The following is a 17,282-nucleotide window of genomic DNA, read 5'->3' on the forward strand; positions in this document are numbered from 1 at the left end:
ATCAGGGCTCATAGGGTGAAGAGAGAGGGCAGGGAAAGGGAGAGGTTAGTGGGGGAGATTTTAAGGGTGGACAGGAGCTATGCAGAGGCTCCTGATGGGGGACTACTCAGGGAGAGAAGAAGTCTCCAGTCGGAGTTCGACCTGTTGACCACAGGGAAGGCAGAGGCACAGTGGAGGAAGGCACAGGGGGCGATATATGAATATGGGGAGAAGGTGAGCCGGATGCTGGCACATCAGCTCCGTAAGAAGATGGCAGCGAGGGAAATAGGCGGAGTCAAAGATGGCAGGGGAACTACGGTGCGGAGTGCGGGGAAAGTGAATGAGGCTTTTAAGGCCTTTTACAAGGAACTGTATAGGTCCCAGCCCCCAGGGGGGAAAGAGGGGATGCGGCGATTCTTGGACCAATTGAGGTTCCCAAGGGTGGAGGAGCAGGAGGTGGCTGGTTTGGGGGCGCCAATTGGGGTGGAGGAGCTGGTAAAAGGACCTGGGAGCATGCAGGCAGGGAAGGCCCTGGGGCCGGATGGGTTCCCGGTGGAGTTTTACAGGAAGTATGTAGACCAGTTAGCCCCGTTGCTGGTAAGGACCTTTAATGAAGCAAGGGAGGGGGGGGCCCCTGCCCCCCACAATGTTGGAGGCGATGATCTCTTTGATCTTAAAGCGGGATAAGGACCCACTGCAATGTGGGTTGTATAGACCGATCTCGCTCCTTAATGTAGATGCTAAGTTGCTGGCAAAAATGTTGGCCACGAGGATTGAGGACTGTGTCCCGGGGGTGATTCACGAGGACCAGACGGGATTCGTAAAGGGTAGGCAGTTAAATACTAATGTGCAAAGGCTCCTAAATGTGATAATGATGCCATCGGTGGAGGGAGAAGCGGAGATAGTGACAGCTATGGACGCGGAGAAAGCCTTTGATCGAGTAGAGTGGGAGTATCTCTGGGCAGTGTTGAGGAGATTTGGGTTCGGGGGAGGGTTTATTAGTTGGGTTAAGCTCCTGTATAAAGCCCCGGTGGCGAGTGTGGTCACGAATCGGTGGAGGTCGGAGTATTTCCGGCTGTATCGAGGGACGAGGCAGGGGTGCCCCCTGTCCCCTCTGCTGTTCGCATTAGCAATTGAACCTTTGGCCATGGCGTTAAGGGAGTCGGGGAAATGGAAGGGGTTGGTTCGAGGGGAGAGGAACATCGAGTGTCACTGTACGCAGATGACCTGTTGCTGTATGTGACGGATCCAGTGGAGGGGATGGTTGAGGTAATGCAGATCCTACGGGAGTTTGGAGACTTTTCGGGCTATAAGCTCAATGTGGGAAAGAGTGCGCTCTTTGTGATCCATCCGGGGGACCAGGGAAGAGGGATAGATGACCTACCGTTGAGGAGGGCGGAAAGGAGCTTTCAATGCTTGGGGATTCAGGTAGCTAGGAGCTGAGGGGCACTGCACAAACTTAATTTGTCGCGGCTGGTGGAACAGATGGAGGAGGATTTTAAAAGGTGGGACATGTTGCCACTCTCGCTGGCAGGTAGGGTACAGTCGGTTAAAATGGTGGTCCTCCCGAGGTTTCTTTTTGTATTCCAATGCCTCCCAATTGTGATTACTAAGGCCTTCTTTAAGAGGGTAAGCAGGAGCATTATGGGATTTGTGTGGGCGAGCAAGACCCCGAGGGTAAGGAGGGGGTTCCTGGAGCGTAGCAGAGATAGAGGAAGGTTGGCGTTGCCGAATTTGGGTGGTTACTATTGGGCAGCCAACGTGGCAATGATCCGTAAGTGGGTGATGGAGGGAGGGGGGGGCGGCGTGGAAGAGGTTGGGGATGGCGTCCTGCAAAGGAACGAGCCTGGGGGCGCTGGTGACGGCATCACTGCCGCTCTCGCCGACAAGGTGTACCACCAGCCGGTGGTGGCTGCAACGCTAAAGATTTGGGGGCAGTGGAGATGGCACAGGGGTGCGATGGGAGCCTCAGTGTGGTCCCCGATCAGGGGTAACCATCGGTTTGTCCCAGGAAGGATGGACGGGGGGTTTCAGAGCTGGCATCGGGCAGGGATTAGAAGAATGGGGGACCTGTTCATTGACGGGACGTTTGCGAGCTTAGGGGTGCTGGAGGAGAGGTTTGGGCTACCCCCGGGAAACGCTTTCAGGTACATGCAAGTGAGGGTGTTTGTGAGGCGGCAGGTGAGGGAATTTCCGCTACTCCCGGCACAGGGGATTCAAGATAGGGTGATTTCGGGCGTATGGGTCGGAGAGGGCAAGGTGTCGGCGATATACCAGGAGATGAAAGAAGAGGGGGAGGCTTTGGTAGAGGAGCTGAAGGGTAAATGGGAAGAGGAGTTGGGGGAGGAGATTGAGGAGGGGCTATGGGCTGATGCCCTAAGTAGGGTTAATTCCTCTTCCTCGTGTGCCAGGCTTAGCCTGATACAATTTAAGGTTGTTCATCGAGCGCATATGACGGGTGCGAGGCTGAGTAGGTTCTTTGGGTTGGAGGACAGATGTGGGAGGTGCTCAGGAAGTCCGGCGAACCATGTCCATATGTTTTGGTCATGCCTGGCACTGGAGGGGTTCTGGAGGGGAGTTGCGGGAACAGTATCTAAGGTGGTGAAAGTCCGGGTCAAGCCAAGCTGGGGGCTAACACTATTTGGAGTATTGGATGAGCCGGGAGTGCAGGAGGCGAAAGAGGCCGGCATTCTGGCCTTTGCGTCCCTAGTAGCCCGGCGAAGGTTCTTGCTAATGTGGAAGGAGGCGAAGCCCCCAGCGTGGAGGCCTGGATAAATGATATGGCTGGGTTCATAAAGTTGGAGAGGATAAAGTTTGCCTTGAGAGGGTCTGCACAGGGGTGCTACAGGCGGTGGCAACCGTTCCTAGACTATCTCGCGGAGCGTTAGATGAAGGTCGGACAGCAGAAGCAGCAACCCAGGGGGGAGGGGGGGAGGGGGGGACATCGTTCGTGGGGGGGGGGGGGGGAGGGGGGGAGGAGGGGAGGGAGGGGGGGGGGGAAGGGTGGTTCCTCTGGGGGGCATTTGAGCAAGAAAACACATGAATGATCCGGAAACTGACATGTACGGGAAGATTCCAATGTACAAAGTTCTGTATCTTATTGACTTGCCATGTTCATGGCTTGCCACGCGAGTTCTCTTTCTTTTCTTTGTTACAGGGGGGGGGTTTGATTGTAAGGTGGAAAATATTGTTGAAAAATTCTTAATAAAAACATATTTTTAAAAAAAACTTCACCTTGTGGTATCAGGGCCACTAAAGAGAACCCTGATATTAAACCAGCTGAATTTGACTCCTGTGCAGAATAACTCCTCATTGCACGCTGACTCTGGGCTATGATAATCACGTGAACTAATATTAATTGATGTGATTCTTGTACTGTTGCTATCCCGAGTTGTACAACTTTCTTTTCTCTACCTCTCTTAAGGGCCGGGATTTTCCCGCAATCGGCGGGGTGGGCCGTACTGGCACCAAAGGGTGGTGTGAACCACTCCGGCGTCGGGCTGCCCAGAAGGTTCGGAATCCTCCACACTTCCGGGGGCTAGGCCGGCTCTGGAGTGGTTGCCGCCGCACCAACTGGCGCCTAAGGGCCTCCGCCGGCCAGCACGAGTTAGCGCATGCGCAAGAGCGTGTTCTGCCGCATGCGCAGGGGGTTTCTTTTCCGCGCCGGCCATCGTGGAGTCTCACAGAGGCCGCCCGCAGATTGGTGGGCCCCGATCGCGGGCCAGGCCAGCCCAGGGGCCGGATACCCCCTCGCCCCCTCTGAGGACTCCGCAAGCCGCCCTCCAAGCCCTCCATGCCGCCCTCCAAGGTCCTGCCGGTATGGACCTTGTCTAATCCACGCCGGCGGGACTGGCTGAGAACGGGCGGCTGCTCGGCCCATTGGGCCCGGAGAATCGCCGGGGGGGGGGGCTTGGGGGGCGCGCTGCCAATGGCCCCCAACTGGCGCGGCGCGATCCCTGACCCCGCCCAAAAAACGGTGGCGGAGAATTCGGCAGCCGGCGTCGGAGCAGGAGGCGGGAACCACGCTACCCCCTGGCGATTCTCCGACCAGACGGGAGGTTTGAATCCCACCCCGTACGATGTGTATAGTGGAGTGGGACATTGGGAATACACCTCCCATAGTTTTTGAATGTGAATAATCTAACCTTCTAAGTTAACCATAACACATTTTTGCGAGGTATAAGTAAATTGGATCAGACATACTGAAGGTTCAGGAAATATGGCACAGCATACTTTCAAACTAATTCACTTACTATAGGGACATCACTGTACATTAGGGGCTCACTTGCTTACAGACAGTTGGTGAGAGGAAGAAGGTACAATTTGCCTCTCCTAGAACATAGAACATGAGAACATTACAGCGCGGTACAGGCCCTTCGGCCCTCGATGTTGCGCCGACCTGTGAAACCACTCTAAAGCCCATCTACACTATTCCCTTATCTCCTATCTGTAATACAAGCTTTCATCAAAAGTCATTTGCAACACAATAAAACTGGCTCCTGAATTATAGGTAGAATCAGAAATGAAAAGGACAGGTGAGTATATTGCTCATCCCATATCTGTATCAAAATACTGGCTCATTGAACACCAGGGATTTTCTTTAATTTTGTTTATATCTCTCCTCGTGCCTTAGATGAGTTTAAGTGGTCATCAATATTCAGGGTGTATCAATGAGTGAGTCATTTAAACTATGTTATTTTAACTTTCAGATGCATTCAATAACTTCGCTATGAGATCATTCATATTTTCTAAAATATAATTTTTTTAGACATAAAATGAAAGTAGATGGAAAATGAATAGATTAAATTTAAATCAATTAATATTTTGGTAAATGAGGATAAATTTACCGAAGAGCACAGAATTGGTAAATTTATCTCAAAGTCTTTAACTTCATCAGTTGGAATATATGTAGATATGATATAAAAATGGCTCAATGTGACCTCAGTCCTATATTTTCTATGCACCACCACCCTCATCATAGGCACAGAAACGTTTTCAAATAATATATAGTAAATGTTCATACTCTGAACAACCGACCCTCGATATTTTTTTGCTTTTCCTCTGATGGCCACCCTGGAAGTTGAAAAATAAATATTGAGCGGAATTCTCTGTTTGAGAGACTACGGGTACGATGTAACTAAAAAAAATAACAGTCTGTTCTCGGTGGGAATAGAGGTGTTGTTCCCGACGATGACCCTGTATCTAACAGCACTCTGGGAAGATGCGTTGGAGGAGAGGTGGGACACTCTCTTACCCAGAGTGGGCAGGAGGCTACCGCCTGCAGATGTAAACTGGGCCTGCGTGAAGGTAGACGAGGCCGTGAGTGCCATGGGCCTCACCAGGCGGTCCAGTCTATAGTGCCAAAAGAATATGAACGACTTCCTTAGATCAGTCAGAGTGAGTCAGCACCTCTGTGCCCCTGTCACCAGTCGCAGCTCTCAGTGCGCATCCTCCCCTTAGATGCCAAACAAGTCCCACAAGTCCCGAAAAGATGCGCTTGTTGGTGAATTGAACATGCTGAATTCTCCCTCTGCGTACCCGGACAGGCGCCAAAATGTGGCGACTAGGGGATTTTCACAATAACTTCATTGCAGTGTTAATGTAAGCCTACCTGTGACACTAATAAAGATTATTATTAAAAAACATCTGCTGGCATCCCCCTCAAATCCCACCCTGCACCAAACCCCAACACTTGTACTGTCCTCTTTGGCCAGGTAACTTGCACGCGCATGCCGCCAGCTGGAGACCCCTGTGTAACCTGTGCCCAAATCTCTCACAATGTTCATTCCTGTCCCCCAGGAGAATATTGCCCATGACAGAAGGGAGCATGAGAAGATCAGAGGGGGACTGCTGTCCTAAGGGTGCTATCCGCCGCTGAGCAGAAGGGTGATGGAGTTAGCCGAGAAGGTGGTCGAGAGGGCTATCTTCCTGGCGTTGGGCAGCACGGGTAAACCAAGTGAGCCCCTAATGCATACCGATGTCCCATAGCAAGTGAGTTACCCCTCTTCCAACACCACTCCTTCCCAAGATCTCAAAGTGTCCTGTTGTTCGCCTTGCAGGATCACCATCTGGTGTATCTGGCCCCTGTGGGCACCAGCGCCCTCAGCGCAAGCCCAGTCCGGAGACGATGGTGACTCTTCGGCACTGCACTCCCCTACACCCTCCACCATCCCTGAGACCATCAGCTCGGTGGGGCATTTTAGTGAAAAGTCTCCTGGGACATTTTCTGGTATGTACGTCACACATGCTGTGGCACATCAGGTGGAGGTAGGAACTCCCAAGGCAGGCAGTCAGAGGGCTGCCTGATCCCAAGAGTTAGCTGTAGTCCAGACAGGTATCATGCTTCCGGAAAGAATGATCCCAATGATGCAAGAGATGCAGGCACAGAACTAGGATCTACAGGAGGGGGTATCAGCAACTTTCCATCGCCTGCAGAAGGAGTTGGAGGAGTTCAACTGCCTTCAAGTGCAAGAAATTGTGCCAAAAATGTGTGGTTCCAAGGCTTGGGGCATACTGTGCAGTTGATGACAGACTCAGCACAGGGGAGCCCAGGAATGCCCGGAGAATACTGTATTGGACCCGGTAATCATATGCAAACACATGCAAATGCCAGCTTTGCATGCCGGAGTGGGCACAGATTGCATTCTCGACATCAGCGGGCCCCAAGACCATGGCGTCCGGTCCAAAGCTGGGCATGAACCTCGTTTTTTGGCAGATGCCAACTCTCCACCCAATCGCTTTCCGCATTTCCGGCATCACGGGGTGGAGAATCCTGCCCATGGTCTCAACAGGCAGATTTACATTTTGCATTTTGTAATATGTAACAAAGTGGAGAGCTAGTATTCAATGTTTGGACTGAAGCATTACTGTATTAGATTCACCTCTTTTCTTTTGTATCCATTAACGTTTTCTCTGTTCTTCTCCTCTGTTTGTTGAACAATCTTGATCACATCTTCAAGTGCCTCCTTCAGGTCTGAGACGTTGGTATTGTAAACAGTAATATTGTCCTGTATTCTACGAATCGAGTCATTGTTTTCCATCAGCAAACCCTGGAGACCACGAACATGATCCAACACTGAAAAGTAATTAAATATTGAACATCTCCAGACTGGTGTTATGAAATGCCCAAACATGCATTAATTGGGAAAATAGGAGGAACTGGAGCAGAGTGACGGAACTGGAGAATGAAACAAACATTTATGGATCAGCTAAAAATAGTCTAAGGACTATTCTCTATTGTAGCCCTTTAAGTACTGCACTTGCATGTACAAAATTGAAAACTAAAAGGATTCTCTGGATTGAAGTTACAATTACGAAAGGTGTTTGTCTACTCACATGAAAGGATGGGAACTTTCATGTATTTCACACAACGTGGTGTTCAGTTATTACCATACCTTTGAATGTATGTTTCTTTCTCAGTGTTAAAAAGATAACATTAATGTGAACCAGTAATGTGCTGGACGAGCTTAGCGCTAGACTTACCTTTCAGAGGGAAGTGAGGGACCGCTTTGTGTTCTGTTTCACGGAGACATGGCTCACCCTTGCCTTATTGGACCGTGGTATACAACCTGACAGTTCAATACTCCAGATGGACCGCACTGCGTCAATGGGCAAAGCAAAGGGTGTAGCTGTTTGCCTCTTAATCAACTCCTCCTGGGCTCGGACGTGGCAACCCTAGCGAACTACTGCTCCCAGGACCTGGAATACCTGACTGCAAAGTGCCACCCATAGTACCTTCCCCAGGAGTTCACTTCTGCTATTATCATCGTAGTCTACATGCCATCCCAGGCAGAAGTGAAGAAGGCACTTGATGAACTGTACACCTCTATAAATAACAGTGAAACAGAATACCTGGAGGCCTTGTTCAATGTGGAAGGGGACCAACCAGGCCAACAGCAAGAGTGTACTGTCAAAGTTCCACCAACCTATCTCCTGTCCCACCAGGGGAACCAACATCCTCACCCACTGCTACCCAAACATCAAGGGTGCCTATTGATCCATCCCCTGACCGCACTTTGGAAAGTTGGACCATAAGACAATGCTCCTCCTGGCATACAAGCAGAAACTTAAGCGTGAGAATCTGGTTACGGAGGTTGCGCAATGCTCGTCCGAGGCCACAGAAGAGCTCCTACGTGACTGCTTGGAGTCAGTGGACTGGTCCATATTCAAGAACTCAGCAGCCAACCTACAAGAGTAATGCCACCACCGCCACAGGCTTCATCAGCAACTGTGTAGAAGATTGCGTGTCATAGAAGGTAGTACCGGAAACCGGAAACCATGGTTTATTCGGAAGATTGACTCCCTACTGAAGGCTAGGTCTGAGTGTTCAAGACAGGCGATCCTGACCTATACAAGAAATCCAGGTACGACCTCCGCAAAACCATCAGGGATGCCAAGAGACAATACCACACTACGCTAGAGTCACAGACTAACAGCATACACTCTCGTCGGTTGTGGCAGGCTTAAACAACATAACAGGCTACAAAGCAAATCCGAGTAGAATCTCCAGCAGCAGCGCACCCCTCTTCGTTGAAATGAAATGAAATGAAAATCACTTATTGTCACAAGTAGGCTTCAATGAAGTTACTGTGAAAAGCCCCTAGTCGCCACATTCTGGCGCTTGTTCGGGGAGGCTGGTACAGGAATTGAACCGTGCTGCTGGCCTGCCTTGGTCTGCTTTAAAAGCCAGCGATTTAGCCCAGTGTGCTAAACCAGCCCCTGGTTAATCGAAGTTAATACATTTTATGCTGGTTCGAGCAGGAAATCATCAAACCGTTGTCAATTGCCTCAGCAGCCTTGGAAACACCCATACCCAGCGTCACTGCTTCCAAAATCAGATCGGCCTTCTTGAAAGTGAATCCTCGGAAAGCAACAGGTCCTGACGGGGTCCCTAGTTCTGCAGTTATATCCTGCGCAGACTAAATGATGGGTGTACCTTCAACCTCTCCCTACTCTGAGGTTCCCACCTGCCTCAAGAAGACCATCATCATACCTGTGCAAAATAAGAACCAGGCAACATGCCTCAACGGCTAACGTCCGGTCCCTCTGATCAATCGTAATGAAGTGCTTCGAGAGGTTGGTCATGAGAGAGACATCAATTCCATTTTCCCAGAATGCCTTGATACATTGCAATTTGCATATTGCCACAACCGGTCCACAGCAGATGCTATCACCCTGGCCATACACTCATCCCTGGAGCCTCTTGACAACAAGGAGTCCTATTCATTGGCTACTGCTCCATCTTCAACACTATAATCCTAGCCAAGCACATATCAAAACTTCAAAACCTAGGACGTGGCTCCTCCCTCTGCAACTGGATCCTCAACTCCTGATCCATGGACCACAATAGCTTATATCAAAACTCCAAAACCTAGGACTTGGCTCCTCCCTCTGCAACTGGATCCTCAACTTCCTGCCCCATGGACCACAATCAGTGCAACAACAGCTCCTCCATGATAGTCCTCGATACTGGGGCCCCACAAGACTGTATACTTAGCCCCCTACTATACTCCATATACACACGATGTGGTAAAATTTGGCTCCAACTCCATCTACAAGTTTGCTGATGTCATGACCATAGTGGATTGGATCGCGAACACCAATGAGTCAGAGTACAGGAGGGACAAAGACAACCTACTGGCATGGTGTAATGGCAACAATCTCTCACTCAACGTCAGCAAAACTAAGGAGCTGGTCATTGACTACAGGAACTGAAGTATCATACACACCTCTATCTGCATCAATGGTGCCGAGGTGGAGATGGTTGATAGCTTCAAATTCCTAGGTGTACACATCACCAACAATCTGTCCTGGTCCACCCATGTCGAAGCTACGAGCAAGAAAGCACAACCGCGCCTATACTTCCTCAGGAAACTAAGGAAATTCGGCATGTCCACATTGAATCTTACCAATATTTGCAGATGCACTATAGAAAGCATCCTATTGGGCTGCATCACAGCCTGGTATGGCAACAGCTCGGCCCAAGGCTGTAATAAACTACAGAGAATCATGAACACAGCCCAGCCCATCCCTGCGAACCCGCCTCCCAGCCATTGACTCTGTCTATACCTCCCGCTGCCTTGGGAAAGCGGGCAGCATAATCAAAGACCCCTCCCACCTGTGTTATTCTCTCTTCCAACTTCTTCCATCAGGTAGGAGATACAAAAGTCTGAGAACACGCACAACCAGGTTCAAGAACAGCTGCTTCCTGCTGTTACCAGACTCCTGAATGACTCTCTTATGGACTGAACTGAACTGATCTCTCTACGCATCTTCTCTACTGAGTAGTACTACACTCCATATGCTCACCTGATGCCTGTGTCTATGTATTTACATTGTGTATTTATGTATGCCCTATGTTTTTTCATATGTGGAACTATCTGTCTCAACTGTACGCAGAACAATACTTTTCACTGTACCTCGGTATACGTGACAATAAATCCAAATCAATAAAACATACAACTCTGGGCTTTTGCTCTTTCTTCTTCAGTGAGTGGCTTCTGGTCAGAAAAGTTCCGATTTCTCATCTCCTCCAACATTTTCTTCACCTCATGGAAGACTTTGTTGATTTCCTCAGCTGCCAATTCTTCTTCTGTTCCGTATTTATTTAGGCCTTCAACAATATCTGCACAACGGAATGAGATTATATCTTATCAAAAGTCTAAATATAAAGGTTATCAGAAAAGTCAAGTGGCTAAGTTTAAGTGTCCTGCAATGTGATATGGCTAATTATAGGTGGCATAGATTCCAAGGTTGATCTTTTGATCTCTTGTCATTTTACATCACAATGTTGTGGTACAATTTAATTTTCAGATGAAACTGTCGGCTCAATCATTTCAAATGATTATAAGGTTCAGGGTGCGATCTAACGACTGCTTGCACCTGGTGAGGATCTGTACGAGCCGGTTAGATTGTGGGAAGGGCCCATGCCGGGAACCGTGCCTGGTGTCAAGCAGCTTGCGAACTAATCGGTCGACTCCCGTTGGTGGGACCTAGAACCCGCCTAGATGTGGTACGAAGCTAATTGAGGTCAATTAAAGGCAAACTGCATCTCATCCCATTAGTAAGATGGAAATCTGATCTAATGGCCTCCGGTGATCTAAGCGGCTCCCCAGTGAGAAGTCATGCGGGCGCCGATTAGTACTGGTCTACACAAATGTGGACCAGGCATCAGGGCGCCTGGGGGTCTCCCAGGCCATTGGAGGCTCCTAGGTGGCCAGGGACAGAACAGGGTGGCCCCCTGGCTCTCATCATGGCATCCAGGTATCTTGGCAGTGCCAGGCTGGCCCCTTGACACTGCCACCCTGGCACTGCTAAGGTGCTTGAGTGGTACTGCCAGGCTGGCAGGAGAACTGCCAACATCCAAGGTCCCAGTGTCAGACAGCGACTATGAAAGGAAGAATGGGGTGTATGAAGGGTGGGGGGGGTGAAGGGTGATATCTTGTAAGGGGGGTCCGGAAAGTGGGCGGGGGAAGACCTGAAAAGGGGGCCCTCAGTGATCCAATAACGGGGTGTCCTCACTTGGGGGGGGATGACCATGTGTGTAGGGGGGGGTGACACTGCCCATGGGTGGGGCATGTGGAGGAACTTCAAGCTCACTTAGAGATCGGGGCATCCTTTCAAAATGGTGGCCCGATCTCTGAGGAGCCGGTCTGGCCAGCAAGCTCAACTACCCAGTGATGGAAAAATTCTAAGTGTGGGCTAGCCCGGAGAGAAACATCCCAGGACCTGAAAAAGTGACTAATTGTGGACAGATAGTGGTGGGAGACGGATCTGAGGATAGGGTAGCTGTTGAATGGGCAGAAATAGTATGCAGCGAGTCTGTGAGGACGGATAGGGCAAAGTTGCACTCAGTGGGATGGGTTTAAGTGTGTCTGTTTCAATGCAAGGTGTGTCAGGATTAAGGGAGATGAACTTAAGAGCATTACAGCGCAGTACAGGCCCTTCGACCCTTGATGTTGCGCCGACCTGTGAAACCACTCTAAAGCCCATCTACACTATTCCCTTATCGTCCATATGTCGATCCAATGACCATTTGAATGCCCTTAATGTTGGCGAGTCCACTACTGTTGCAGGCAGGACATTCCACGCTCTTACTACACTCTGAGTAAAGAACCTACCTCCGACATCTGACCTATATCTATCTCCCCTCAATTTAAAGCTATGTCCCCTCATGCTAGACATCACCATCCGAGGAAAAAGGCTCTCACTGTCCACCCTATCTAATCCTCTGATCATCTTGTATGCCTCAATTAAGTCACCTCTTAACCTTCTTCTCTCTAACAAAAACAGCCTCAAGTCCCTCAGCCTTCCCTCATAAGATCTTCCCTCCATAACAGGCAACATTCTGGTAAATCTCCTCTGCACCCTTTCCAATGCTTCCACATCCTTCCTATAATGTGGCGACCAGAATTGCACGCAATACTCCAAATGCAGCTGCACCAGAGCTTTGTACAGCTGCAACATGACCTCATGGCTCCAAAACTTAATCCCTTAACCAATAAAAGCTAACACACTGTACGCCTTCTTAACAACCCTCTCAACCTGGGTGGCAACTTTCAGGGATCTATGTACATGGACACCGAGATCTCTCTGCTCATCCACACTCTGAAGAATCTTACCAGTAGCCCAGTACTCTGTCTTCCTGTTATTCCTTCCAAAATGAATCACATCACACTTTTCTGCATTAAACTCCATTTGCCACCTCTCAGCCCAGCGCTGCAGCTTATCTATGTCCGTCTGTAACTTGTAACATCCTTCCGCACTGTCCACAACTCCACCGACTTTAGTGTTATCTACAAATTTACTCACCCATCCATCTACGCCCTCCTCCAGGTCATTTATAAAAATGACAAATAGCAGTGGCCCCAAAACAGATCCTTGTGGTACACCATTAATAACTGGACTCCAGTCTGAACATTTCCCATCAACCACCACCCTTTGTCTTCTTCCAGCTAGCCAATGTCTGATCCAAACTGCTAAATCACCCTGAATCCCATGCCTCCGTATTTTCTGCAATAGCCTACCATGGGGAACCTTATCAAACGCTTTACTGAAATCCATATACACCACATCAACTGCTTTACTCTCATCCACCTGTTTGGTCACCTTCTCAAAGAACTCAATAAGGTTTGTGAGGCATGACCTACCCTTCACAAAACCGTGTTGACTATCTCTAATCAAATTATTCCTTTCCAGATGATTATACATCCTATCTCTTATAAACCTTACCAAGACTTTGCCCACAACAGAAGTAAGGCTCACTGGTCTATAGTTCCCGGGGTTGTCTTTATTCCCCTTCTTGAACAAGGGGACAACATTTGCTATCCTCCAGTCTTCTGGCACTATTCCTGTAGACAAAGATGACTTAAAGATCAAAGCCAAAGGCTCAGCAATCTCCTCCCTAGCTTCCCAGAGAATCCTAGGATAAATCCCATCCGACCCAGGGGACATATCTATTTTCACACTTTCCAGAATTGCTAACACCTCCTCCTTATGAACCTCAAGCCCTTCTAGTCTAGTAGCCTGTATCTCAGTATTCTCCTCGACAACATTTTCCTTTTCCTGTGTGAATACTGACGAAAAATATTCATTTAGTATCTCTCCTATCTCCTCGGACTCCACGCACAACTTCCCACTACTGTCCTTGACTGGCCCTACTCTGACCCTAATCATTCTTTTATTCCTGACATATCTATAGAAAGCTTTAGGGTTATCCTTGATCCTACCTGCCAAAGACTTCTCATGTTCCCTCTTGGCTCTTCTTAGCTCTCTCTTTAGGTCCTCCTTAGCTAACTTGTAACTCTCGAGCGCCCTAACTGAATGAGACCCATTCACGTCTCATCTTTACATAAACCTCCTTCTTCCTCTTGACAAGTGTTTCAACTGCTTTAGTAAACCATGGATTTCACAGGGACAGGAATGGTTGTTAGATGTTCCGGGGTTTGGATGTTTTAATGTTTTAAGAAGAATAGAGAGGGAGGTAAAAGAGGAGGGGGAGTGGCACTGTTAATTAGAGAGTGCATCACAGCTGCAGAAAAGGAGGTAGTCGCGGAAGGGTTGTCTACTAATTCAATATGGGTAGAAGTCAGAAACAAGAAAGGAGCAGTCACTTTATTGGAAATTTTCTATAGTCCCCCCCAATAGAAGCAGAGAGATGGAGGAACAGATTGGACAGCAGATCTTGGAAAAGTGCAGAAGTAACAGAGTTGTTGTCATGGGTGACTTCAACATCCCTAATATTGATTGGAACCTCCTTAGTGCAAATGGTTTGGATGGAGCAGATTTTGTCAGATGTGTACAGGAAAGATTCCTGACTCAATATGTTGATAAGCCAACTAGGGGGAAGGCCATATTGAATTTGGTGCTTGGCAACGAACCAGGCCAGGTGTCAGATGTCTCAGTGGCAGCTGAGGAGCATAAATTGGGAATAGTTGTTCTCAGGGAAATGCACAACAGTAATGTGGGAGTTGTTTAAGGAGCACTTGCTGCGAGTGCTGGATAGTTTTGTCTCACTGAGACAAGGAAAGAATGACAAGCTGAAGGAGCCTTATATGACAAGAACAGTGGTTTCTAGTCAAGAGGAAGTAGTAAGCTTACGTAAGGTTGAGGAAGCAAGGACCTGGCACGGCTCTAGAGGGTTACAAGGCAGACAGGAAGGAACTCAAAAATGGACTTAGGAGAGTGAGAATGGTGCATAAAAAAGCCCTGGCGGGAAGGATTAGGGAAAGCTCCAAGGCGTTCTACACTTGTGTGAAAAATAAGAGGATGGTCAGAGTGAGAGTAGGGCCGATCAGGCATAGTGAAGGGAACTTGTGCCTATCGTCTGAGGAGGTAGGAGAGGCCCTAAATGAATATTTTGCTTCAGTATTCACGAGAGAGGGACCTTGTTGCTCATGAGAACAGCGTGAACCAGATTAATAGACTCAAACAGGTTGATATTAAGAAGGAGGATGTGCTCGAAATTTTGAAAAGCATTAGGATAGATAAGTCCCCTGAGCCAGACGGGATTATACCCAAGGTCACTACGGGAAGTGAGGGAAGAGATTGCTGTGCCGTTGGCGATGATCTTTGCATCCTCACTCTCCACTGGAGTAGTACCGGATGATTGTAGGGAGGCGAATGTTGTTCCCCTGTTCAAGAAAGGGAAAAGGAAAATCTCTGGGAATTACAGACCAGTCAGTCTTAGTTTGTGGTGAGCAAAATACTGGAAAGGATTCTGAGAGATAGAATTTATGATTATTGTGAAAATCAGTTTGATTAAAGATAGTCAGCAAGGCTTTGTGAGGGGCAGGTCATGCCTCACAAGCCTCATTGAATTCTTTGAGGATGTGACGAGACACATTGATGAAGGTCGGGCAGTGGATGTGGTGTATATGGATTTCAGTAAGGCATTTGTTATGGTTCCCCATGCTTGGCTCATTCAGAAAGTCAGGGGACATGGGAAACAGAAACATGTGGCTGTCTGGATACAGAATTGGCTAGCCGAAAGAAGACAGCAAGTGGTAGTGGATGGAAAGTATTCCGCCTGGAGGTTGGTGACCAGTGGTGTCCCGCAGGAATCTATTCTGGGGCCTCTATTTTTATAAATGACTTGGATGAGGAAGTGGAAGGGTGGGTTAGTAAGTTTGCCGATGACACAAAGGTTGGTGGAGTTGTAGATAGTGTTGAGGGCTGTTGCAAGTTACAACAAGACATTGACAGGATGCAGAGCTGGGCTGAGAAGTGGCAGATGGAATTCAACGTAAATAAATGTGAGGTGATTCATTTTGCAAAGTCGAATTTGAATGCTGAATACAGGGTTAAAGCCAGGATTCTTGGAAGTGTGGAGGAACAGAGGGATCTTGGGGTCCACGTACATAGATCTCTCAAAGTTGCTACCCACGTTGATAGGGTTGTTAAGAAGGCCTATGGTGTGTTGACTTTCATTAACAGGGCGATTGAGTTTAAGAGCCATGAGGTTTTGCTGCAGCTTTACAAAAAGCTTTATAAAGGAACGGTTGAATAAACTCGGTTTGTTCCCACTGGAACGACGGAGGTTGAGAGGCGACCTGATAGAGGTCTACAAAATTATGAGAGGCACAGACAGAGTGGATAGAGGCTTTTTCCCAGGGTAGAGGGGTCAATTACTAGGGGGCATAGGTTTAAGGTGTGAGGGGCAAGGCTTAGAGGAAATGTACGAGGCAAGCTTTTCACACAGTGAGTAGTGGGTGCCTGGAACTCGCTGCCGGAGGAGGTGGTGGAAGCAGGGACGATAGTGAGATTTAAGGGGCATCTTGACAAACACATGAATAGTATGGGAATAGAGGGATACGGACCCAGAAAGTGTAGAAGATTTTAGTTTAGACGGGCAGCATGGTCGGAACAGGCTTGGAGGGCCTGTTCCTGTGCTGTACTTTTCTTTGTTCTAACCCTGGTTAGGCCACACAGAATATTGTGTCCACTTCTGATCGCCTCATTATAGGAAGGATGTGGATGCTTTGGAGAGGGTGCAGAGGAGATTTACAAGGATGCTGCCTGGACTGGAGGGCATGTTTTATGAAGAAAGGTTGAGGGAGCTCGGGCTTTTCTCACTGGGTGAAGAAGGAAGAGAGGTGACTTGATAGAGGTGTACAAGGTGATGAGAGGCATAGATAGAGTGGATAGCCAGAGACTTTTCCCCTGGGCCGAGATGGCTGTCATGAGGGGACATAATTTTAAGGTGATTGGAGGAAGGTATAGGGGAGATGTCAGAGGTAGGTTCTTTACACAGAGAGTGGTGGGTGTGTGGAATGCACTGCCAGCAGAGGTGGTGGAGTCAGAGCCATTCGTGACTCTTGGACAGGCACATGGACAGCAGTAAATTGAAGGGGTGTAGGTTAGGTTGATCTTGGATGAGGATAAATGGTTGGCACAACATCATGGGCCGAAGGGCCTGTGCTGCATTGTTGTATGTTCTATAAAAGTTTTAACTGCTGCTGCAAGAGTTGAAACTATTCCACTGTGAATACCAGGAAAGAAATTGCAAACACACATGCATAAACTGACAAGGTGGAACTATTTAGTTCATAGCTATAGAATTTGACTATTTCTGAAAAAAGACATGTTGCCAAAACATTTTCTCTTGTACTCTTCAGGACAATTTGTATTGGCATTTGGTATTCTTGCGAATTATCCTGATGAGTGCATGAGAAAAAGCTTCGACAACATGGGCGGGATTCTCCCCAAACCAGCAGGCGGGCCGTACCGGCGCCGAGGAGTGGCGTGAACCACTCCGGTGTTGGGCCGCCCAGAAGGTGCGGAATCCTCCGCACCTTCAGGGGCTA

At 48.6% G+C, this 17,282-nt stretch overlaps 1 protein-coding gene across 1 annotated transcript in view; it reads right to left on the minus strand.

Annotated features, from left to right (window-relative positions):
* lama4 (laminin, alpha 4) overlaps positions 1-17,282 on the minus strand; it is a 300,723-nt gene that overhangs the window by 167,654 nt on the left and 115,787 nt on the right. The window contains exons 12-13 of the mRNA XM_072499415.1: positions 10,439-10,603; positions 6,861-7,054 (exon numbers count right to left, since the gene is read on the minus strand). Of these exons, the coding sequence (XP_072355516.1) occupies positions 6,861-7,054; positions 10,439-10,603 (359 nt within the window). The remainder of the gene's footprint in view (positions 1-6,860; positions 7,055-10,438; positions 10,604-17,282) is intronic.

Source organism: Scyliorhinus torazame, chromosome 4 (genome assembly GCF_047496885.1).
Source record: "Scyliorhinus torazame isolate Kashiwa2021f chromosome 4, sScyTor2.1, whole genome shotgun sequence".
NCBI classification, from domain to species: Eukaryota; Metazoa; Chordata; class Chondrichthyes; order Carcharhiniformes; family Scyliorhinidae; genus Scyliorhinus; species Scyliorhinus torazame.